Source organism: Zophobas morio, unplaced genomic scaffold (genome assembly GCF_036711695.1).
Source record: "Zophobas morio isolate AGI-343-1 ecotype UQ-CSIRO unplaced genomic scaffold, CSIRO_AGI_Zmor_V1 ptg000005l, whole genome shotgun sequence".
Lineage (NCBI taxonomy): Eukaryota > Metazoa > Arthropoda > Insecta > Coleoptera > Tenebrionidae > Zophobas > Zophobas morio.
Window position 1 is genome coordinate 4,871,612 of NW_026972110.1, and position 26,737 is coordinate 4,898,348.

Below are 26,737 nucleotides of genomic sequence, written 5' to 3' on the forward strand. Positions count from 1 at the left end.
TGTTGAGAAGACTGAAAGTAACTGGAAACGCTTCAATATGGTTTATAAGAATTACCCTGATTATAAATATATAAAAGTGTACAGTGAATCTGAGGAAATCTTTAGTGACATCCAGGATCACCATGAAACTTCGTACTTGAACATCCGGGTAAGAATAAATTAAGCTACTTAAACTGTCCAAGTAGTTATAGTTGCAAGTCTCGTCACGTGAAAGTACAAGTTACCTGACACCCATAGCAATAAGTCCCCGATCCGAAAATGCACACCAAATTAGTAAAAAATCAGCTGACATTTGGGATTATCGCTTTCGAATCCAAAAATCTAGCTTGTAAAAATTCAATGTTAGACGGAATAATAGACTCATCATCACTCAATCTAGTTTTACAACAAGTTGATTTATTCACAGATAACGAGGAATTTACATTATATCGTTAAAAAAATACACGGACGTAGCATGGAACTATCGTGCTGAAAAACTCACACGTGTTTTATTTAACGCTGCAGGAAACTTGTAACGATCTATCACCGGCTCTTGCGATCAATTAACAATTCTCGGTTAGTTCCGATCTGTATCTATGTAGAACACCAAAACAAGGAACACATTTGCAAAGATAAAGAATAATTCATGAGCGGGACAATGTGGTTATTACCTTGGAAAGTTTTTTAAACGCTCGTACCCCACCTGATTGTGAATTCTCTCAGTAAGTCGCTGTATAGCGCACGATTCGAAGCGCGCGGTCTCGCCGATGAAAATCTTGCGAACACAAAAACGGGAAAAATATTTTAGTGGTGCTTGAGTGATGGTTTAAGCCGCTGGGAAGGCCCAGAAGATTTGCACGTAGCGAGTAGGCAAAAATGACCGGAAATGCACAGTCCAACGGAAGTTCCAATTTGGAAATAGCTCAGAGCAATCAGGTAAAAAAAAAATAATAATTTCCTTTAAGATCATGAATTCGTTTACCGAATTAAGTGTATGCAAAAGTTATTTATAATAGATTTTATTCAAACTAGATACGTCATGTAAGGATGTGGTTGTTAGATAACCCTACGAAAAAATGTGAAAAAAAAAAACATCGAGCGTCAAGCAGGAAGTGGCCAAAAACATTTATATTCGCCATAAGCTTAAGTCGAAGGCTCAAACGCACCTGTGATTTTTGTTTTTAATTAAATAACATGGTCATCAGGATCAAGCTCTGACCTTGCATCAAATAATATGGTCAGTGTCGGCGGCGTTTTGTACGCGGAAGGGTCACTACCAGTCCATTTGTTTACCTCCTAGTATCATTTGGAGTGAAAGTAATCCCAGGAATTTTATCGAGTAACCTGCCTTGACCAGATTGTTCTAAACCAGATCTTATTCATCTTCATTAATATTCAGTACGGAAGACACAAGCTTGCTGCTTTTACCAGTCCTATTCTCATACGTGTTCAAAATAAAGTACACACAGTTTAGACAGTAAAAAAATTGAGTCCATCCGGTGAGAATGAAATGGAGTATTCACGGCATAATACACTAAATTGTACTAATTGTTGCTTTATGATGCAAAGCAAGTGCAAGTCCGTGAGGAAGGACCTTCGGTATGCTTGAATGCGATGTTCAGTCAACAAATGCTAAATTGGTCAAAACCAAAACAGGAAATGAAATAATAATAAGTATTTTAAAAACTCAATACCTTCAACAGATTATTATTCTTTTAACTATTTAAGTTAGCTACTAATTAGTGAGTTATGATTATAACATCGACTTACGGATGATTAAGGTCTCACGTTATCTATATTGTATACACCAGCTATATAAGTGGTTAAAAAGTTTTATTTGTGCTATTAATACTATCAACTGAACCAATAATTATTATTATAGAATAAAGTACAGATAATTATGAACGTAAGTTGTGTATTTATGCATAACAGTAACGTTTATTTAACAATAGTGAAATAGTCTGGGGAATTTCAATATGCAAGTAACGAAAATTTGAATAAATAAAAAAAAACATGCATTCATCATTACAGAATTTTCAAATTGGGTGGATAATGTAAAGAGTTTGTGTTCTATTGGAATTATTATTGTTGCTTGATTTTTTTAAGTGTATGTGCAATTAAAATAATCGCTTTAAATGCGTTAGGTATTCAATTGAACTAAGAGCCACTGATCATTAAAAGTGGAACAAAGTTTACTTTTCGTAATAAGGCAGTTAAACATAATCCGAAAGAGCAAATTTAACCAAAAGTCTATTATTTCGCAGAATAGAAATATGTATGCAAGTCTACAAACATGTGTTAACCTTCAATTCACAAATGAAATGAACACTCAAAGAAGTTATAAAATACATATATCGGATCTTCCAATTTACACTTTTTCATTAACTCATTCATTCATCACTCCGTATGTCAAGTACTTCATCAAACAAAATTAAATCGTTTTCACTGCCCCACAGCATGTAAGCGATATTTATTTGTTTAAGGGCTGAAAGTCTACAACTATAATACTTTTGGCCGTAGTAAAAACAATATTTTTTGAATACGCGACTATTAAAAGTTGAGTATATTGATACTGATATTCACTACAAACAAGAAACAGCAAGTACAAATTTATGAACCGACACTACATATTTTAACAACCAAATAATTTTCCAGACTTATAACCTGTGATGAATGAAGCACGTCAAGCTATTTTTCAAATTGGTCATTCAAAATAGTTTCTGTATGTCACATGCCGAAAATGTACTTCTGAAGACCGAGTATGGAATTTGCAGTTCGAGAACGCACATTTAAATAAACATATTGAGTAAGAACTTTAAAAAATTAAATTTGGTCGAGTTGCTTTTCGTAAATATAGTAGAAAAAGCATTATTTAATATGTATCAATTAACAGTTAAGTATTTAATTCATTCATTTATCTGAATCGGGAAGCTAGTGTTTCTCAGGCGTGTATGAGGAATTCCTAAACAAGAAAAGGTGTTTAATATTTAAAAATGCGAACTGAATCATAGTCATTATGCTGCTATTTTACGAGTTCTCAGAAAATATTATCGAGCGGAGATCTTAGATTCTGTTAAAATTCTGCATAAACAAAGTGATGCTGGAATAACTTCATAATCAAAATAGTTTTGCGTAATTTATAACTACTCAGCAGTTATAAAATTTTACATTTTGTTAAAGAAGCCAAAAGGTCCCACAACCATAAATTAATTTTAAAATTAGAATTTACAACTGAAATTTAGGTAAAAAATGAAATGAGAGCCCAAACGTTTTTCTTTATGAGTATGAGTAGGTTGGCAAGGTCGCAATTTTCACTTCGTCAAAAAAACAGCCTCCAAAAAAGAAAATTCTTTTCCCATTTTTAAAACGGTAAATTTTGCGTAATATGTAGATATTATAAAAACATATTTCTTTTCTTAAAGTGTAACGTGAATACATAACTTTGACTTGTTATAATAAAGTGTAGATAGAGCATTTGGATTTATTAATCGATGTTGAAAACATTAAATTTACAAGCTGATGTCGTTATCAGCAAATACTATAATAAGCTGATAACATTTTCTAAGCAATAGCAGGAAGGTTATGAATGAGTCTACAAAGCCTAAAACGGTTAATAGAAAAGAGATTCGTTTTTTAAAAAGCGTTAATAATGCGATGATGAGTGAAAATAAATTAATAATTCCTTTAATTTAAAGATAAAGAAGTGATCTTGATTTGTTACATTTGCTGTGATTTTTGACATTGCTGGGATTAATATACGTTTACAAACGGCAGAAAGTTTCTACTAGTCGCTAACATTAAGTTAAAAATAAACTAACCAAGTCAAGTTCAAGATATTGGAGTTTACAACCAAGGAACTAGAAAGTACAACCGTATTGGTTACTTATTTTTTCTTTTTGGCATGAACATGAAACACAACTTACAGAATACAATAAAATAAAGAAACAAAATAGGTCAATCTTAGTAAAGTGGACCACTCAGAAGCTGCTTTTGTTGAACACTCAATTAAAATTTTTGAAAATTGTTTTTTTTGTAATTTATGTTGAAAGCAAAACTTAATAAAAATATGTTCTTCCTTTGAAAGGAAATTTTAAACAGCCGCTACATTTTTCTATCGCTATCATAAAACTGGCCTTATTTCAGACGCTTGTCCATAATTTCCTTATTAGCGCATAAAGTAAAGTAAAAACGAAACATTCTGTATAGCGGAAACTAATTTTAGTTTATATTGCGTCGTAGAACTTTGGTATCTGTGTCCAATCAATTAATGAGATATCGAAGAACGTGCGCTTTATTGAGTCGTTTCCCATTCTGCTCTCTGTGTATGTTCAAAAATAATAAAGGGTTATGCGGTGTAAATCACTAAAGACATTCTCTAAATGAAAAAATATACCACATACTGGCACATTGCGGTACCGGACTGAGTAAATAATTTATCCTAAAATTGAGCACGATGTACATTCAACACGTGACGTTGAGGTGCGAGAAGAAGAGCTGTTTATTTGCAAATGGCTTTTCGACACTGATTTTGAAGCAGGTTTTGTTCATATTTAGATCTGGTAATCTTTAGAATTAAGTTTATTAAATTCTAATGAATTTACTGTAATACAACAGTTAATATAACATCAAATACGTCCATTCCCAAAGAATTAGAGTAATAAGTAAACATTCTTATCGTTTTACTAGTTTTTTTTTTATTATTGCTTAGTACTACATTTAAAAACTTTTTTTATTTTGAATATACATATTTTGAAAAATTGAATAGGCCCAATTATCTATATTTTTTTTAATTTTATTTAATTCTGTTCGAAATATAAAAGATATATAGTTTCAATTTTCGCCATAAAAAATTAGCATCCTCACCATTAGAAAAAATTCTCATTGATCGATGGTATTTATATTGAGAATAACCAATCTGAAACATGCCTTTTTTGTATATTTGAGGTTGATCTATTAACAGCATGCAAAGCGGCCCAAGAGACGACATTTGTTATTAGTAATTGTTAATACCGCGAGATTAAAAAATAAATTAGTCGAAGTTGGTCATGCGCGACAAACCGTTTGTCGTAATTTAATTTTTTTTATTAAATGTGAAATTGACAGTTTAAAATTAGAATTGTGACATCTACTCTTAAAATACATAAAAATGAATCAAAATCACCGTTTTCCAATTTTGTCCCATTTCTGAAGTAAGATTCTAACAAAAAAGCTTTAATTTCGTTTGATAACATTGCAAATTACTTTTGTCAACGTGACGTTTAAAAAAAAATATTTTAAACTAAGACAAACTGCTAATCGTGCATGGCCAAGTTTGATTAATTTCTTTTTCGATCTGTTTGTAGTTAATCATAACACCCACAGTAGTACTGGCTTTTAATTATACATATTCACCAATTTGATTCTTGAACAGTTAAAAAGTTTATTTGTCATAAACGGTTGCATATTAAATTTTTATGCAAGAAATAAATTGTTTAAATTCCACACTCACATCTTCATATAAATATTTGTTGGATTATTCACTATTAGAGACCCTTTAAATGATGTTTTCTCATTAAACACTTTACTGGTTTAAAATATACCACTGAATTTCCGTATTTTTCAAGCGTTATTTGCACAGCTGTTCTGCAGAGCCGACTAACTGAATATTTTTCCTTGTCAGAGTTTATACTGTGTGCATGCAAGAATTCTGAAAAGAAATTTGTTTGTTAAAATTTACAATAAATATTAAATATACGGATTTTTCTGTTTCCGATTTTTTTGTAAAAATGATCGAATCTTGATGGAAAATGGAACTTCGATCAAACAGTAATTTAACTGTAATTTTGCAAAGCGGTTTGTATTCTTAGACTACAAATTGAAGTATTAATGTTAACAATGTGAAATATGACTGCTTTATTACAATGGTATACTTATTCTTAGAAGAGGAAGAGCTTCCAAAATATATAGTTCGCTTAACAAAATTAAGTATTGCCATGCACTTGAATTAAAACAAAGAATAAATTTGACGCACTAATGACAACTTTGTACTACCGTGTACTACTCATTTAACAACATATCTGTTTTATCCGTCTGCTAAAATTAGAACCCATAACACAAAACCTTGGTATATGAATAATGGTTATGCAATGAAAAACAATGTAAACAATTTTGCATTTAAAAAGTATAACGTCCCAATCGTAACTTGATGCAGTTTTCATATATCTACCCGACCATTTATGCCACTAATTAAATGCACGTACACACAGATACGTGTGGTATGTAAAGTACCACATATATAATTTATGATTTAATTTCCGTTTCAGTACGACGAAAAGTAATTGTTTTCACCAACATAGCTGTTTTTAAAGTTATTATGCATTTTCTTTGCTTATTACAAATCAGTCAGAATTATTGCTGGGTGTAAACTTCTAAAAAAAAGATACATATAAAAAAAACCTTCATGCTTATCGTTGTGTTTTTAAAACAGTTTTGGGTGCGCGATATGCAAATTAGAGATAAAAATGCACAACAAGTTATAAAAGTTACCATTTTTAATAGTAAATATTTATTAATTAACACGCAACTAAATTTTTAACGTAGTAGTAACAGTTTTAGAAACATTTTGTTTTTACTTTTCATCTATACTTATTAAATAACAGTTGTTTCAATGTTTGATGCAGCATTCTTAATAGAAGAATGAATAAAATGAAGTCTGTTTTTGTGCCGTATCACTTGTCAAATTAGTATGGCAGGTATATAAAAATTGCTTACCCAAACAACTAAATTCAAACTACGTAATGTTCATTTATTTCAAGATTACAGAAAACAATAAAAATTTATAGGCAATAAATACCTACAATGTGTCATTTTACAAAATAACTAAGGGTCGTACATTTTAAGAATAAAATCGGAAAAATTACAAAAGAAAAGGCAAATACAAATCCACAAAAAGATTAAATCCACATTTTGAGTTTGATGAATACGAGTTTCCGATTATCTGTAATTCGATATTAAGCTTAGAAAAAGCTGCATGTTTGTGGCCATTTCTGATCAATGAATTATCAAGTATGGTGTGAGTTTTGTGAGCTCCTATATTTTTGACATTGTCGGTGTGACGAGGCCAACTCACGTACCCGCAAATTTTGCCATTCTTTAGCTTCATCGATATGGTAAATAATTCACAAATTTGAGACATTCATGCTCTACTATTCAGCCGTTAAGAATAATTCTAAATTGAAGTTAATGAAATTAAAAATTTGTATTTACATACTTTATCGTCAGTGACTGTACTCTAAGGTCATTGGTTGGGGATTTATTTCCTGTTTCTTCTCTGTTAAATCCGTGATCTTCCCGTTTGTCAACTACTAGTTATTTTGAACTATCCCTAAATGTGAACCTTTTTGGTTTTTGCCTTTCTTCTCGTTACAATTACTGAATATCATAACTAGGATCTCTTGTGTTGACTATGGCACGGCGGATACAACAAACAACGTGTGCACTATTCAGTGTGATAAATCTCATGGTGTGTTCCATCTTGGTTGTGTCGATTTAACAGTTAACGATATAAAACTACTACAGCTAAATCGAGATCAGTTAAGGTCTTGTGTGCAATTCCTGTAATAATAATACAGTATAAAGAGTAAAGACATTAAAAATCCAAAAGCATCAATGAAGTTAGAATTCAGTGATCATTTGAATAAATAAAAAAAAAAGATTTAAATACCCAAATCGCGGAAATTAAATTATTCTTAGAAAAGTCACTTCAGTAATGGTAAAGTATATAATACCGACAATTATTGAAAGGCAAAGGAGGAAAAAAAAACGTTATTATTTTCAGTATTCTAGAACTAAATACATGAAAATAAACAAGAAAATAATCATTAATCAGAGTCTTGATAACGATAAAACGACGGTATCCTGAATATTGTCGTCTTTGAAATCTAATCTTGACACAACTAATTCAAAAATTTTCATAGATTCGTTAACCCAACGTTGACAACACGCGTGAGGATTGTATTGAATAATGAAACGCATTCTAATAAACTTATTCTCTCGGCTAAAAATCTTAAAAAGTTTGAAACTGCAAAGTGTTGAATTTTCTTGGATAAAGTAATGGCTCTAAACACTTTAGCAACAACTAGAAACTTGAGCTGGTAACGAGGAAACTAATTTGAAAAAAAAATCATAATGTGCAATTAAAAATTTTTGTGATAGTAATAACTCTAACCAAATAAAACTTTCAAACTTTATGAGGACATATTAATATTGGCTCTCTTATGTCTCATTTTCATACTTTTGTTGATTTAATTAACGAATATAATTTTGATATTTTGGGTTTTTCTGAAACATGCCTATCATCTGATGTTCCCATGTATTTAGCTGCGATGTCATCAAATGAATTTATAAGGACATCAAGATTTAATCGCGGTGCGGATGCAGGACTATATAAACAATACACTTTCAAACTTATGAATCCTTTCTTAATATCAACTCATGGCGACATTGAACAAATTTCTACATAAAATTCACAAATTGGAAATTGCAGTTGAAGTACTCTACAGGTCACCTAAATCCATTACTTGCATCAACAACCTCGAAACCACTCTAGCTCAATTGGAGTTTTTCTAAGCCACGCAACTGATTATAGAATTTAACAGTAATTGTTAACACCTTCAACTTAAAACACATTATGAATACTCCTACCAGATTCTCAAATCATTTAGCGTCCTTGATTAGCATAATGTGTATAAAACAACAAAGACAGGTCCTAGACCAAGGGACGATACTATTATATAGTTACAGACTCTTTAAATATTTTGATATACTCGTAAATGCCTTCTCTCATGACGTAAAGCTAATTAATTGGAATTATATCAGTAGCCTAAGAACAATAAACACTTTTTGACATATATGGCCCACTAAAAATTATGAGTATTCAGAGCTAATTCAAACTGTATAAAATCGACACAGTAAAAAAATAATTAACTTAAACACAAAGTGAAGAAAAATATACAATACACACACAAGTGACTAATTACCAATCATACAAAGCTGTTCAAAATTATTTATAATTTGTTATCAAATAAGAGAAAAATTAGGTGTACAGTCGCAATCACTGAATCTTGGACAAGTTTCTTCTGTCATTTTCAAAATTCTAAATGTAAATCCATCTTTACCGTCATTGTGGTTGATGTTTAAAAAAAAAGTGAAATTAATTTTGGTACATGTCATTTTATAAATAAACATAAGAAGACAGTAATGACAAAGAAAAAAAATGGGTTACGAGTTTCTAAATGATATTTTATTACAATTTATGACAGTTCATGGCAATCTTGCTAATTAATTTTTCCTTTCAATAAAATAATGTGCCGAAGGCATGAAAAACTGCCGTTGTTATTCCTCTAGCTAGAGTTCGAAAACGAATGATTTGACTCAATTTCGCCCTGTTAGTCTCCTTTTCATAACATCTGATATAACGCAAAGAATTATCCGAAACAGAATTATAAAATACATTAACAATACTAATACCTTGTCAGTCTAGTCTTAGGAAAGGCATAGCACCGTGGCAGCCTTTTGGAAAATCATATCAGAGTTAATCTCAGCCATAGATAGTCTCAGTTTTTCTTTTTTGCTTTTCTTAATTACAGTAAAGCGTTAGATAGTTAGTCATTGTTTGTTGCTGGCTAATCTTAAGTATTTACTATGAATTTCGTAAATCATTTTGAGCATCGTTCAATAGTTAAATGATTAACAGAACTCAAATTGTTAAACCGAATACCATGTATTCATCACAAATTGGTATCTGATTGGGAGTTCCACAAGGCAGCATTCTGTCACCAATTCTGTTGATCCAGTGTCAACTGACATATCTGTACACCTACACTCAGAACAAGAACTTTTGAAATGCTCTGTGGTAAACATATTAACCGTGAATGAAGACAAGAACTAATGTTTATGTATGTTCTCCTACAACACATGAAAGAACTTGTGTGGGAATATGGATAGACGGACATGCCAACTTTCAAAACCATGTGATAAAGAAATGTTATTTTAAACTCTGAAAAAAACTTAATCTGTCTCTAAACAATGCCATGTTAGTGAAAGTGCATGTCACGTTGTTTTTTTATCTATCTATTTTATGGCATGCTAAACAATAGACAATTTTCAACATCAAATTTTCTCATCATTTTTATATTTATTTAGTAATACGTATAATAAGGTACTACGATTCCTTCTTCGTCTTTTTCAAGTATATTTCTCCAAATGAGAAATGTAGTTGTGCTACGCAAAGAAATTACAATACACCCGTTTCAGTTATTATTATTACCAAGCACAGAAATGTAAAAACGACACAAAAAAGGGTTTAAAATTATTTAAACGGAACTTTCCTCGTCCCTGAAGTACAAGAAATTCGGTATGCAAAGGTGTATTCTACATAAGGGTAAACATACGTAACATAATATTTCGAATCTCCTGAAAATTACGCCACAAATGACGTTCCGCTGTCTTTACATCTAATACAGCACCATCACACCGTTGCTAGTTCTACAAATTTAAAGGAAATTAAACGGATCGTTTTTGAAATGATAGAAAAAAATTAATTTTCAAGCTAAATTTTTCTAATATGGAGAAACAACAGTATCCTACTTCCAGAATTTCCCGAAAAATAGCTGTGCTTCTAACAAATTAAAATATATTATCAAAGCACAAACAATTTGCATTTCGGAGCATATTCCGAAATAACGTCAGCTTTGAACGTGAACAATTTCGGATTCGAACACCAACATTTCTGTCGACTCGCTACTTTCATATTTTCTCGATGGGTCATGACCCCTAGAGTACGAAAAAATGGGTCTCCCGTTTCTGTCTGTCAGGCGTCACGATTTTTGTTACACCGATAATCTCTGAAATTACTGTATTATGAATATCATGTAGATGGTAACACGCTAACTAAACTTGTCTAATCATTCCCACCAATAATGTAATGACGTCACCCCAAAATTGTTGCTCGTTATCAAAAATTAGTAAATACATGTCAAATTAAAAGTTCCGTCTAAATAATTTTAGATAATTTTTTTCAAATGGTAACCGTTAAATGTAATCATAACCTAAAATGGAATAAGAGATTTGAAAAACCCATTCGTCAGTGTTACTGAAAAAATCGTACAGATATTTGTGAAACTCGTTAAGTCAAGGATTAATATATTTGTTAAAGAAGTTAAATACAACAAAACCACAAATTAGTGAATTCATTCACAATATGTTAGTTTTAAACACAATAACTTTATTTTTGTGATAAATTCATAAAATTAAGGACTTGCGGGTTTCCCAAACACGTGATCCAATTGTAATGGAAGTTTTAAATACTACAAATTATAAAAGACATACTAATTATATTAGAGTGAGTGTCTTTTATAAATAACGATAAAAATGAACCGCCCCTACATGTGAAACCAAATGCACTATACTACAAGTTAGGATTTTAATGAAAGAGAATTGTTCGTTATAAAAAGTAATTTTTTTTACTATTTCTGTATGCTTCTCGATCGTGAAATTACGATATAATTTGAACAAATTACATGTATGACACTGATCTCTAATTTTCATTAACAAACGGTATTTAACATAAGTAACTGATTTATAAATCACTAATAAATAAAATAAGTTTCATAAAGAATACAAACTGATTATACATCGGCTATTTCCAACAAATTGTGAAGCGCAGTAGGAAAATAGTTACGAGTGTCTTGTCTTATCTTTGTACAATATTCTACTAAGTTTAAATGGTTATTTTAATAGCATATTATGAAGATACTCAATACTTTGTTTAACCGAATATTTTACTGATTGTAAGTTAAGTTTTGTTTGCATAAATGTTGTATATATTACTCTTAAGTTGAAATTATATTCTGTTATACCACAGAAGTAATTTACACATTAGTTAGCTAATTAAAGAAAGTAAGTTCTGTATCATTATCAAATTCAAGGAAAAAGCAACAATCATATTAGTTTATGTTGTATGTGTTTATTTACAAAGTAATAAAAAGGGGTCATATATTTATTTAGTCTCTGTCGTAAAAATCAGTGGAAATGGTAATTTAAGTGCTGTGTTGTAAAAAAAAAGAAACAAAAAACGAAGGACATTACAGTATAATCAATATGCTCGTCCTGGTAATATGTTATACATCACACCTATTTGTTAGAAGTATGTCAAAGGTTTATAATAGCATGGATCGCAGAATCCTCCGCTTATGCTGCAAATTACGCTACCGTTATTTGTCACGAACATACAATATGCAAATTATCTAAGTAAAAATAAGCATAAACATATCATTTAATTTTCAGACATATTTCAAAAAGTAGAAAAAAATATGTATAGTCAGCGGTGAGTAATACGAAACTGTTAGAATACGTAGAAATATGAGTGAATGTATATTCAAAAGAAAATTGTATTAATCTAATTAAAAAAAAAGGTCGGCCATTTGAAACAATTTTTGACGATTTTTTTGTACCTTACTGCGTATCTTTTTCAAATAGTGAATTTATTTTTATTGCTTGGGAGATAACTAAGGAAAGCATTTTCATAACGTCATTTTGACGAAAGCGGTTACGTTTTCTTGACACTCGTAGTTCGTAAAATACAAAAATGCAAATTTTTTCTTTCCCTCTATCTTGAAACTGATGATGTTATCTCAAAATATTGTTATATGTATAAACAAATAAAACTAACTGTGTGGTAACACAAACACTTATAATTTAATAAATCATTATCAACTTTACGTACTTTATAAACGTTTTCGAAATTTTTGTAACATACTAACATTGTATAACATTAACTAAAACATATTCATTCGTCTACCGGAAGCCTGACAACGTCATCGGCCTTCAGATACGCTATTTTTATTCCTTATGTATTTATGTGTCTCAAAAACGAATGTTATTAAAATTGTGTTTGAAAATATTACCTAAATTGACAATTCTATTCCATGAAACTTTAGAGACTTCATGAAATTGCCTCAAGAGACAAAATAAATTAATTAAAATATATGTATTGATTTTTCCCTTAGATAAAATGGTGGCATCATCTAATTCAAAAAATTAATTAAATATAACGTTAGATGTACTCTATGTTGTACAAATTAATATTTCTTGACCACCATGCTGTAAAGACTACGTTCAAAATTGAAAAAAAGATAGGTAAAGTTATTTTTTTATATTGATAGATGTTCAAAATTGTACTTTAGAAGCGAGGGAAATTGGTAACTGGGGTAGGAAGACAAAATCTGTATTTCAAATGTAATTCTTACTATAAATATTGTTACCACTGCTAAGTCGATATTCAAGTTCGTAAAATCCGGCTCTTTAGTAAAACAAATAATATATTAATAGAGTATTGTTACTTTACGTGATTTGAGTTTCCATCAACTGACTTATTAACTTATTTAGTTTACCGATTGTACAATAATACGTAAACAAAATCTCCTGCAACGCAAGCTTACCTACATTTAGAAATATTTTTAACCTGTCAAACCCATATCAGTTTGTTTTGTTTCCTGTCTGGTTTCCATTTTTGCTGTAAATAACATATGTACATACATTTTAATACATATTTAATGTTCCCATAAACTTGTATGCCGCTTAAAAATATGCATAAATAAAGCTGCAGTTTAAAAATACATTGATAACGTCATAATTTTGGAAATTTCGCTAACAAACTGCAATTTTTTTGCAAAATGATTTTAAAATTATGTTTTATTCATCACTTCAAACATGTTTTACTCCAGCTAATCAGAGCATACTTTGTCATCAAAGTTAATTTTTGTGTAATTAGGTTTGACGTTTATTTGAATTAACATTTAATTTAAAAGCGCTTTGTTGCAATTGTCATGTCGTTAGAAGGAAATAAATTCACGATCTTTTTTTTTAATTAACTTGTTTTAAGGGAATAAATTTTTTTTAAAATCGACAGTCGTTTGATTTCTGATTAATGACACCAATTTGTACATTTCTATCGTTGCAGTCGAGCAGGTAATCTCACTTTTAATGTTGACGCTCAATATGAAGACAGTTAAAAAATATATCTATAAATTGTCCGTATTAATTCTTAGAAGGACAATCTTTTTCTGGAACGTTTCCGTCGTCTTTCCAGTATTCCGTTGACAGAACATTAATGAATCTAATATTTATCACCGCCAAATATATATTATATATATATTTAAACCTCTGCAGCAGTATTTAATAAAAAAATATTTGTTACGAATTCTATAATTCACAGAAAAACTGAATATTGGTAGATCTAACAAGAACAGGAGAATGAAGTGTGTGTGAAAAAATAATTTAAAACAGAAACTACTGGAGCAGGTTTTCTCGCAAAACAGTAAAATTTATAGTTTGTAGTAACATCTCTTGACAGTAAGGTTAAGTAATCATGATTAGACTTCTCAGTCTGCATGCTTATGCGAAGATTTTCAACGGTGATACCATTCGGGTCAAACATATATTCCTTTTTATTTACGTTGCAGAATTAAGAATAAAACCACTACTTGGAAAAATTTATTGAATTCAGACATGAAAACCCGGCGCATCCACCAATTCAACAAAGAAATTTCGTTTTACGAAATAGATGAACAGTACATTCTCAACAAGTATGGTATTCATTTCTCTTGGATAAATAATATGCAATTGATACAAGAGATAAGTTGAGACCAGGAATTTATATTTATATATTTTTTTATTTTCCTACAATATTTATTATGTTGTTTTTTTACTATCACATATTAATATAATGTGTGATTAATAAAAAAACGTCCTCTGGTTGGCCCTGGATTTTTAGGTATTTTTCTTATCCCCCCTTGTCAGTAGAAGACGATGATAAAAACAGCTTGTTTGTGTAACTTTAACTTGATGTTTTTTGTAGATCGCTATTTACAACGAACTGTTCCTGGCCGTAGAAAAAATTATTTCAATGTACATAACCTCAATTATCATAAAAAGAGATGTACATATTTTTTTCCTAGCAGTTACATTTCCCTGATAACTGCTTTCTAATATCTTTAAAACTGTTTTAAATGCTATGGCTGGACTACTGATTCGTAAACGGAATTACAACAACATTTACAATCAGTTTTAATCTGTATTATTTTGCAATGTAGTAGAGCAATAATAGAAACCAAAAATATTAAAGAAATGACAAAAGCAGCTCCTCAAGAGATGCACATGCAAACCAATATGTTCTGACTTAATTTATAGCCAGGAAAAACTTCGTGAAATACACTAATGGATGTTTAATTATTTGAAAATACTCTCACAATCTTCGTCAGTTTAAAACAATACAGGTAGATAGCCAAAGACGACCGCAGTTGGATGGACTGTTAATATTTTTCGTGTCAAAAATTTTTCGTATAAAAAAAGTATAAGAAAACTTATATTTCTTTACTACTGACGTTTATTATTATAAAAAAGAAAACAGTGGGCGATAACACCAGCATATCAAGAAAATTACAGGTTTAAACACACTGTGTCAAATTTTATGTGTTTTTTAGGAATAACGTGTAAATGGTAAAATGCTAATCCAAATTTGTATAGTAATCACCACCAACACTGTGAAAAAAATTTTCATAATAAATTTAATGAATTTTATAAGATAACACATTTCTGTACCTATGGTTTATGAATTCACCTTGAGTTTATCTCCCAGGGATCCAGATGTTGGCAAAAGAGTCCTGGGTTTTATTACCACATGTGGCATTTTTTGATATTAAAACTGTACAATATTAAATATCGAAAAATGTGTCATAAATTCTTAATCCTAAAATACGTAATGTGTTGTTTTAAAACAAAGAAAACTAAAACAGAATCTAGGTGCCATCTTCAGCTATATAATTATTTATTATATAACGACGTGATGTTATAGGTTGTAGGCCATAAGAATGTAGTTTCCCACAAAGAACTGCGATAAGACACATATTTCAACATTGTGTAACTTATGTTTGGCATTAATTAGAATTCAACTTGAATACGTTGTAATTTTAACAGTGTTAACAAAAATAAATTGTTTATTTTTACACAAATTTCATTATAAATCATCGTAGACTGTATTTCATCACATCAGCGAACCGTTTGGGTCATTCGAAAAAAAAACACTAGGTCAGATTATACGGAATTAGATTCTATGTTGTTTTTTAAGCACCTTCTAAAGTTAGTTATAAACTTCAAACTCGACAAATGTTTTTGTAGGTTTCGTATTTTCTCTTACGCTACATACAGTGAAATGTTCATTCACAGCTTGTTGATCCGTGACGTTTTCTTTAATCAAGTTGTAAAAGAAACGTCTATTTTCACGACATTTACGCTTTTGTGCACTTTAATTCATATTTAAAATACAGTCGAAATTTAAAACAAAAGTATTAATTTATTGTTGACATTTTAAAAGTTTTTAAATTATGGAAAAAGCAAGTTAGCTGTAATAGAAGCTCTCGGTTTTACATTAAATTTCAGCCTTATTTAATAGATATGTATCGCGTGTGTTATGTATGAAAATTATTACTGTTGTAATTTTATTAAGAGTTTGGACTTTATGAAATGCCGAATAACTAGGTTAGGAAAAGGGTTTTCGTGTTTTTTAGATGTTGGGGTAAACTGCTGATTTTAAATATACGATAAGTTTTAACAGTTTTTTTTGCGTAGTAATTTGGAACCATATAGCTAAGTATGCAATCTTATATTCGCACTACAAAATTTTTTTAAATGAACTACAAAAAGTACATCACAATTATAATAGCACTATTATAAAGTTACTTTTATATTCGCACTTCAAGGAATTTAATTAAAATTACACGGAATTAGTTCAGTTGTCTCGGAGATCATCAGATTTATAAAATCACAAACAGATAGACAACATGCAGACAACTAGACAACTGATTAACGGGAACAGGAGAACGATACTTTTGTATTTTACAAGTTGTGAGACTCTATTAGCAATACTTAACTCTCTGGAAGTAAAACGTACATATGCACAAGCAAATAAGGACCTTTGTTTCTACTGGTTTTTTAAACACTTTCCACACAGTATATTGAAACATCATTTAAACAAGCTCAAAAATAATGTAATGAAAATTACAAATAGCTACAACCAATACTTTGAAAACTTAGTTTTTCTGTACCACCAAAATAAAGTGAAACCCAACAGAGAAAGAAGCTTTACATACCATAACCATTTACCCCATTTTAAAACTTTCTACAGTCATGAATTTATTAAGCAAACATGCACCTTGAGAACGAATTGAAGAAAATAGATATTGATTTTTAATTTACGTTGAATGATAATAGATCTTCCTACACTTTATTTATATCTGACCTAAACGTAACACGTTTGTAAAATTTATATTTAACACGTGCGTTTTTATTTATCAATAATGTCTAAAAATCCACATTTGTTGCGTGAACTTTTATAACCCTGAGTGTAGCTAAAATGTGCACTAAATGATTTAGTCGGCGTAAATAAACGATAAATTGTCCCCAATCACGCAGTCTGTTACTTAAGAAAGATATCATAGCTACCTACCTAAACGACTAACAAATTAAATTCCATAAACTTTTTCCTTGTTCGTAGTCAACGTATAACATCTGATAGCAGAAAGCGTTTAGAAAGTTAAAGTTTCTAGGTTTTTTTTATTAACTGAATAAAAGTCATTTTGATAACATATTTATTTTTTTAATCGATTCAATTCAAATCTTTAAAAGGAACAATCGCAGCGTCATAAGAAATAAAACCAAAATATCTGCACACACTTGTTATATAATGATTGCAATACTAACTTACGTTATTGACTGGAGGCGTCAATAAAGAAGAAAGTCTATACTTTCCAAATGACACTATTACGTCATTTATAATATCATATAAACAAGAATTTCATTATGCATAGGAGTAGATGTTTTTTAGGCACATCGTGAATGTGCAAATATTCTAGGACACGAGAAGTAGGTTGAGTTAACTACCTACTTTTAACTATGTTCCTCACGACTTTATTTCGTGTGGTATAGGTAAATTTCCGTATTAATCCTGCAGTCTTTAACAGACAAAAGAAAAAACTTGAGAAGACAGAGTACGTTTGTTCTTAGATAAACAAAAAAAATTAATCTCTTGCACAAACAAAGGCCATAATTACCTCCACTTTTCGTTAGGCAGAGAGGTCAAAAATAATAACGAGTTGAGTAAACAGTTAAATAAATATCTGTTCAAGGAAGTTAAGATGGGTGGGTATTTTTCATATTTCTTTACAGTAAAAGATAACGTGTGTACAACATGTATAGAATTATTGATTATACATTACTCTAGCATTAAATTACCGTCTACTTAATATGCACGTATTTACCATAAAAAATAAAGGAAATTAAAATTTGGAGCGTCAGGCAAAAGTCGATTGTTAAGCTGAATAAATTTGCAATAGGTCTTTTGTGGAATAAAAATAAAAAATGGGGAACATAAAATATGTTTTGGGTTACAACACCTTATGTCACGCGAATGTTTGTGATTCAAGTAATTCAAAGTGGTTTAGTTAAAAATATGTTTTTAATTTAATGATGCGTCATTTTTAATTACCGTTGATTAGCGAAAATCGCGATAAAGGACAAACGACTAAAACTATAATCTTTATTATCGGCGTAATTAATAATAGACTTAGAAAATTCTTTGTCGTAAAATGTGACACTGCTTGGAATTTACTTTTATTGGTCTTTAATAGCACAGATAATGTTACTTTAATTATCTTGTCAAACCTTATTGTCTTCGATCTACTCTGTAAAACTTATTACTTATCAGTTCCAATTTCCGCTTGTGCTTCCAACATCATGAAATAAAATGTTTGATAAAAGCTTCATTGCTCCGCCAATCGATTCCTAAGGCACTCTAACAATTTGCCTTTATTAACTTATAAGTAATTAAATTGTAGGGTTAATATTCATTTATTAATAGTTTCAAAAAATAATTTCAGGACTTAATAATGACAAAAGGAAAACGGAAAAAGCGAACGTGGATTATTGCAGGAATTGTTAGTGCAATAGTGGTGGCGTTGGTAGTGGCAGCTATAGTTTTATTGACGCAAGAAGATAAAGATGATGATAAGAAGGTAATTGAAGAAGGACCCGCCCTTTCTTTAGAAGATCTTCTTCAGGGAAAAGTAAATCCCAACTCTTTCAATGGAACGTGGGTAACAGGTAAAGTCTTTTAAAATTTATGGTATTCAAAAGCAGTAACATATATTATCACATTATCACCAATAATTTAATCACGGTATAACACTGCATTATGCAAATTCAGCAAAGAAAAACGGTCTTCGAGGTGTGATAAATTGTTAGTTGGTAGATTTCTGGATTGCATCCAAATGAGTTTGTCTGAATAATTATTAGAGTCTAAATTTGTAGACATACAAGGTCAAGATCGATTAGAAGACGGTGATGCGCTTATAGGATTTTCGCAATACAGTCCTTCTAAACATGTAACTCATCCAGATATCACAAACGTGTTGTAATTTATAGGCCTCATTACCGTTTCCGCTGCTTTAATAAACTTATTAAAAACGCAGTAGCTCCTATAGGGTAACATTCGCATGCAGCAAACAATGAATATTAATCGCCTTATAATATTCATTTTAAATGTAAATTTATCATTTTAGATAAAGAACTTCTTTACACGGATGCCAGTGGAAATTTAATCCTTTACAGTTTAGGCGAAAGACCAAGCGTACTTTTAGCTTCCGACGAATTGGTACGTTCTTTAGTACAAAATTTTCATCTTTTTATAATCATATTTCAGATACCAGGCTCTAACAATTTTGAAATATCTGCCGATAATAATTACTTAAAAGTAGCGCACGGATTTCAAAAGGTAATTTTTTAACAAATTAGGTTTCCGTTTGATAACAACTTCTTTCAGTTTTATCGTCATAGTTATAAAGCCCGGTACACCATTATAAACTTACGAAATACCTCAGACCGTATAGAGTTGCACATTAATGACACATATGACTTTTTTCTTGTTGTGTGGGCTCCAGTTGGAAATGGTTTAGCCTTTGTCATGGATTACAATATTTACTATAAGTCAAATGTTACGTCGGAGGCACGCAGAATTACCAATGATGGTACTTTTATATATAATGGTATTCCGGACTGGGTTTACGAAGAAGAGGTTTTCAGTTCCAACAAAGCTTTGTGGTTTTCTCCAGATGGAACTAAATTAGCTTATGCGAGATTCGATGATACCCAAGTTCCCCTTATGGTACTGCCAATATATGGAGAACCAGGAAGTATGATCTTTCAGTATCCAAAAGCTAATGTCATCAAATATCCCAAGGTAATATTTATATAATAGTATGCAAAAATTTTTGATTAGTAGTGTTTCAAAATAAAAAAAGTTTAAAAACCTAATCAAAGCGAAGTGAAAAATTTATAAAACTGGTAAAATTTCAAAAACGGGAGCATAAAATCGTATCAACTGGGACAGAATGATTCGACAAAAAACAAAAATAAAATGAAATAGTAAACAAAGCGACAAAAATAACCTTTTCTTGTCGGTCAAGTAAAACACAACTTTTTTATTAATGGTTTTTTAACGTTGTTCACGGCAAACGTACTTTTTTCACGTTTATGACAAAACTGTAAGTATTTAAGTAGTACTTTATGGTATAAGTTATATTGCAAATAAGTCACGCCTGACAAGACACGTGTGCCTTACTATATTTTATCCGACATCTCAATCTCAGGTTTTTGCTTTAATAAAATATGTTTCTGTTTAAAATTGAAATGATCGAACGGGCGACCGCATAGGTGGTCATGCTTATAATATAAACATTAAGATGACTGCTTCAAATAAAAGCAATATTGCACTCAATTTCAATGTTAATATTAACTTTGTTGGATAGTTTATTTCTGTGTAACGAATGAAATAATGTGCAGTTGGATTGTTGCATTAATCTCCAATTTAGTGGCTGTTTTATTTCCTAACACTAGTGGATTATACCGAGAGAACAATCAAAGGCAACCATGGAATTTTGTAGATTTTCGTCTTCGTCAGGCTACCGTCAATTTGAAAATCTGAAACGATCAAAGACAAACTTTAAAAAATCCATGGCTTTTTTTAGTCGTATTTTTTTGCTTTGTCGATATACGTATGTACATCAGTTTACTTATGAAATAACTATAGCTATAACGATATATATTTTCTCGAAAATGCACCAATCAATAATGCTTCTGTCCCATTAATAATAAGATAAATAACTATTTTTAAAACAGCGAAACAATGTCGAGCTTGATAAAAGTAAGAAAACGGCCTTACTCTGTCACCTCAGAATTAGGAAAATGGATTTGGATAACGTCAAATTAGTTTATAACTTTTTACATACATTTTGCAGCCTCTGTACAAAAAAAAGTTGTATGTAGTTCGTGTAAATCTCGCCACTTTGCCTTTTGGTGGACCCACTGACACAGTTTTTCTTGTTACGTCAATCATTACGAAGTACAGTAAGCTTGTTGTTATGTTAATTACCCCATTAACATACATTTTTCAGCGGCTTTTTAATTCGAACTAAAAAGTGCTACATAAAGTCATTTGTTAAAAATTAATAATTTATGTTCTATTCAAAAAACGAAAAACAATTATTAACAAGCGAATAATATGCAATAAAAAACAACAGTATGAAGACCAATTTACTTGGTGCATATAATTTTACGAATGTTAGATTTGACAAAAATATACGCAACTATGAAACCAGAGTGCAAATTATTCAAGAATAAAGCATGAGTGATTATCAACAATCATATGCACGTGGTAAATTTTGCGTGACTGTTGCAAAGAAATACCGCATACATTCCAATAATAATGGCATTAGTGACAGCGGTTAAATGTTAATCTGTAAAAATAGTTTTTGATAGCAACAGGATAAATTTGGAGTGTAGACGTTTCGTGAACATTCTACACCACTGGAAACGTTCTGTATAATGTATAATAATTGCCTCAAATGACAGGATAGGTTTTCTTTTCCAGATAGGTGACATTTGCATGCAATAGTGATTAGTAGTAACTTAATTCTACGGAAGTAGTTCATATGAAACTGTCATTGCATTATAACTTGTTCAAATATGCTATTATTGAAATTGAATGGGCGATTGTTGGGCTAACGCCTGGTTAAAATATTTTCATTTCTTGCGTTAAAGCATTATTCCACGCATAGTTGCACCAAAAATACTGAAGATTTTTGTACTTAATGAATAAGATCGTTACTACACGTTTACACCGAGGCCGACTCAATTTAAACATCGACTAATTACAACAGAAACAGTTGGTCAAATAACAGTAGAAATGTATTGCAGAATGAAAGGAATTTTTAGATTTTTAAAAACCCCAAAAAATCAATGGTTTTACTTTGATCACATAAAGTGTAAAAACAATATTGTTTTGCATATACTCTCCGGCTCATAACTTTTTTACTGAATCAGGTATTTTGTGCTGAATGTATGCACTTACAAATTATTTTTTTAAGATAAAGTTTATACGCGATTACGATTATTATCTTGATGGATATATATTGATGATTTAATGAAAGATGGAACTTTTGTAGGATTTACAAAATATTATCGCAACTGATCTATCAAATACCTTTCAAACTCCTACGTTTATTTTGAATTCAACAAATTATAGACAACGTATTTAGAAAACAATTTTGATAATTTGATTTCTGCCAGAAATGATGAGAACTGTTCCTTTTTAAATACATTATCCATTTTTATATATTTTGAGAGATTTATTGTTTTATATACATTAAAACGTTGAAAACAGTTTTCAACTGAAATTGAATTTAGTACATTTTATTACAAAAGCTGTTCCAAATTTTATGTTACTGCATTTCTAGTGCTAAAAATAATATACCTCGAAGGTCATCGATAGTGTCAGGCGCAGTCTACACATTCGTTATGATTGATACTTTATTTTGTTAGGTGAGTTACGAATGTTAAGATTCTCTGATTCTTGTTTCAGTGTTCAAATAGTATCTACCAGACGAAAAGTAATATCCAAAGTACAGTAATTTTGTCTCTACCGGTATCAGCAGTACCACGGGGATTCAGTTTAGGGCCTTTTTAAATTTAAATGAATATTTTATTATTTTCGTATAAATGATCTACCTGCCTGATTTAGTACGCTGATTTTGTTTATAGATGATTTGAAATTATTTCATATAACAGATTCTCGAAATAAAGAGCGTACACTAATTGGATGGTGTACCGTAAACGAACTCACGCTGATAGCAATAGAATGTTCATTGTGATCTACAGTACAAAAATAAATATTGTTATACATTTTTTATATCCCCGAACGTGCAAATCTAGTTCTAACCAACCAACACCAAGATTTAGGAATTCTATTTGAGGAAAAATTAACTTCTGTGGACCACATGGATAAAACTATATGAAAATTCTGTCAAATGTGTTGCCTTATGTAGAAAAATTGTAAACAGAAGTTGTAAAGGGCTGAACTCTTTTTTTCGTTGCTTAGCAATCAATTCCCCATGCGTTGAAATCTATATAATAGATCGACAGAAAGTCTAATAAAGAAGTCCAAAACTAGCATCACCTAAAACAGTAACTTTATAAAAGCAAACTTTAATAATTAATACTGACAACATACTTATTTATGTACATTAGACTAGTGTATGTACTACTGATATGCGCAACAATTTTGGTAAATTACAGTTTTGTATTGCCAACTTTCGTTAATATTTTTTTTAACGATTTTAGCTGGAGCATTTTTCTTATTTTATTAAAACACTATTTTTTATTTTGCTTTACATTTCCATGATGTTTACATTTTAATGGTTGTGTTTATATATTTAATATTCACAGTAAAGTTAGTTTGTATTGTATTCTAACAGGCAGGAACACGCAATCCTACAGTCTCCTTACATTGTGTTGACTTAGATAACCTTAGTGAGATCAAAAGATTAGAAGCTCCCAGTAATTTGGAGACCACTCAATCGTAAGTAAAATCCAGACAAGAACCTCACATTGTTTGCTCAAATGATTAGCTTTCCAGGCCAATTCTTTCTGCTGTATCATGGGCTACAAATGACACGGTGTCGGCAATTTGGATGAACAGAGTTCAAAACCATGCGGCCATTGTCACTTACTTAATAACGCAGGCTTCTTACACCATGGAAACTGTATAATTTCGCTACATTTTCAATGACACATTTAAATAATATCTTTTTAGATTATTGATCTACATGAGCAAGCCGGTTGGCTGGAACTATTCACTGCCCCAATTTTTTCCAAAGACGGTTCTGCAATGGCGCTGATTTTACCAGTCGATCAGCAGAATGGTTTAGGAGCTTACAGACATGTAGCAATGCTTTCAAGGACTTCAAATGCACCCATTGAACCACTGACGAAAGGTGCATTTGTTGTAACTGAATTACTAGGCTGGAACCATAATCACAACACGATATTTTATTTGGCCAATACTGCAAATGACTCAGCCGTCCAGCACGTGTACAGCGTTTCTGTTGACACTAAAGAAACGCAATGTCTATCCTGTGGAGTCAAATCAAAGAACAAACAGATAGATTGTTTGTATAACGTAGCGGAATTTAGCAAAGATGCTTCTCATTATGTTTTGACATGCGCAGGCCCTGATGTTCCTCACATTTCACTTTACTCTTTAGAGAAAAAAGTCATAGACTGGAATGAAAATAAGGAGTTGCAAGAGCTCACGCGAACTAAACGACTCCCAACGTCGCAAAGAATGAGATTTGACGTTGATGGCGGCTTCAAAGCGCAAGTTAATTTGAAGTTACCACCGAATTTAGACATCAGTGGTAACACTAAATATCCCATGTTGGTGAATGTGTAAGTTTCTTTTACTTTAATATTCCGCGATTTCATTATGTCGTAACTATTCGTAGATATGCTGGACCCGACTCGTTCCAGGTGGTCGAAAAATTCAATATTGATTGGGGTACTTACCTAGCAGCAAATAAAAGCATAATTTATGCAACCATAGACGGAAGAAGTTCTGGATTAAAAGGCAACAACATGTTATTTGCATCTTACAGGCATTTAGGAACCGTTGAAATTGAAGATCAGATTAGAGTCACGAAGTATTATTTCGTCCTTTCGTATATTATATAAATTATCAAATTCATTTCAAGGCAAATTCAAGATGCTCTTCCCTACGTGGATGGCAGTAGAACTGCCGTATGGGGCTGGAGTTATGGTGGATATGCATCTGGCATGATTCTAGCCAATGACAATGAGGGTATCTTTAAATGTGGTATTTCTGTAGCTCCTGTTACTGACTGGACACTCTATGGTATGTATCAGTCGCTCGTGTTACCACCTTTAACAATGCTGTTTCAGATTCCATATACACCGAAAGATTTATGGGTCTTCCTACCATTGAGGATAATTTTGTAGGATATCATAATGCAAACCTTCTACTAAAATTTGAAGGACTCCGTGATAAACAGTATTTTCTCATTCATGGCACGTACGATGATAATGTTCATTATCAACAATCGATGTTGTGGGCCAAAGTTTTAGAGCAAAACGATATTTTATTTAGGCAATTGGTATAAATTTAAAAACCTATTTTTCTTCCTGTTGTTGAAGTAAATTTTTCAGAGTTATCCCGATGAAGATCATGGTTTAGGTTCCGTCCGTCCACATTTGTATCATTCACTGGAAGATTTTCTTGATGAATGTTTTATTGAAAAAGAAAGCAATTAGCCATTTTCAATTTTTACCACTTATTTTTAGACTGTTACGACCGAGAGAAACTAGTCAAGAGATTAAATAAAATATTCAATGTCTTACTTTTTACCAGGGTATCTATTGTTGTAGATCTCAGAGTAATTGTGTATATTTTTATCAGAGATGTATATACTAATTATTATATTTTATATTAAGACTATTATGTTGAGATGTTTGTTATTGTGTAACTAAAAATAGATACTTTGTGTAATTTTTTATTAAATTCTTATTACATAACAGGTGCCAGTTTACTTATTTCTTGGTATTTTAAGTTTACACGCGATGGTTTGAAATCTGTATGCATATGCATAACTTATCAAGAATTTAACACCATAATAGATGCTCTAGTTACATAAAACTAGGCTAATTTAAAACCAAACGATCGTTCACTACTCGAGCAAATCTCCGATAGCATGTAAAATACAGTTTCTGCAGACACGTCTTTGCAAACTATTTTTGTTATTTTTAACATTGTCATTGAAAATTTAACAAAAAAAAAAAACAAATACCTAGTGAACTTTAACAAATATGCTCAAATACTTAGGTCAAAGGATTTTGTTTATAATTCTCATTGATAAGAGGGGATACATACAATTTTCTGTGGCCCAATAAAGCACACAAAAAAATGTAGGAAAAAAAACCGTAAATTTAACAATAGTTATTTATTATATAAGACGATAAGGAGTTTCTTCAACTACCGAGTGACGATAGTCACAATAGAAATATCTTTCACGAGAAGTTAATTTCCTTTATAGTCGTATATATTCTACTTTTTTTAGCGCAGAATATAAAGCCAGTACGAAAAAATAGCTAGAAATTTCAATATCAAGCTCTATTTTCATCGTCTTAGTAGGTATGGGTTGCTACAGAGCTTGCACATAAACTTTTCATTTTTACCATTTTTACAAAAGTGGATTCAGAAAAAAATGTGTGAAAACGAATTTGAAGCGGAAAAATTGCCGTCATACGTACAGCAAGACAC

At 30.9% G+C, this 26,737-nt stretch overlaps 1 protein-coding gene across 3 annotated transcripts; it reads left to right on the forward strand.

The window, feature by feature from the left end:
• The first annotated feature begins 22 nt into the window (after positions 1-22).
• Ome (omega) lies at positions 23-25,992 on the forward strand. 3 transcript variants are annotated; one of them, XM_064046396.1, is made up of 12 exons: positions 23-148; positions 18,951-19,173; positions 19,632-19,723; positions 19,772-19,843; positions 19,892-20,308; positions 23,880-23,983; positions 24,041-24,167; positions 24,218-24,852; positions 24,909-25,103; positions 25,155-25,315; positions 25,363-25,574; positions 25,627-25,992. In XM_064046396.1, exons 1-12 carry the CDS (start codon positions 38-40, stop codon positions 25,729-25,731), a joined length of 2,454 nt encoding a protein of 817 aa, XP_063902466.1. In that variant the 5' UTR covers positions 23-37; the 3' UTR covers positions 25,732-25,992. The 3 variants fall into 3 exon arrangements, with proteins under 3 accessions (XP_063902466.1, XP_063902473.1, XP_063902482.1); XM_064046403.1 differs by lacking the exon at positions 23-148 and adding an exon at positions 688-915; XM_064046412.1 differs by lacking the exon at positions 23-148 and adding an exon at positions 18,791-18,893.
• The last annotated feature ends 745 nt before the right edge of the window (positions 25,993-26,737 follow it).

What these genes read in the sequence shown, in the direction of transcription:
- Ome (XM_064046396.1), top strand. Translation starts at nt 38, where the DNA reads ATGGTTTATAAGAATTACCCTGATTATAAATATATAAAAGTGTACAGT. An exon ending in CAATGGAACGTGGGTAACAG is followed by an intron (nt 19,174 to 19,631) that starts GTAAAGTCTTTT and finishes TTATCATTTTAG; the next exon opens with ATAAAGAACTTCTTTACACG. An exon ending in ATGTCATCAAATATCCCAAG is followed by an intron (nt 20,309 to 23,879) that starts GTAATATTTATA and finishes GTATTCTAACAG; the next exon opens with GCAGGAACACGCAATCCTAC.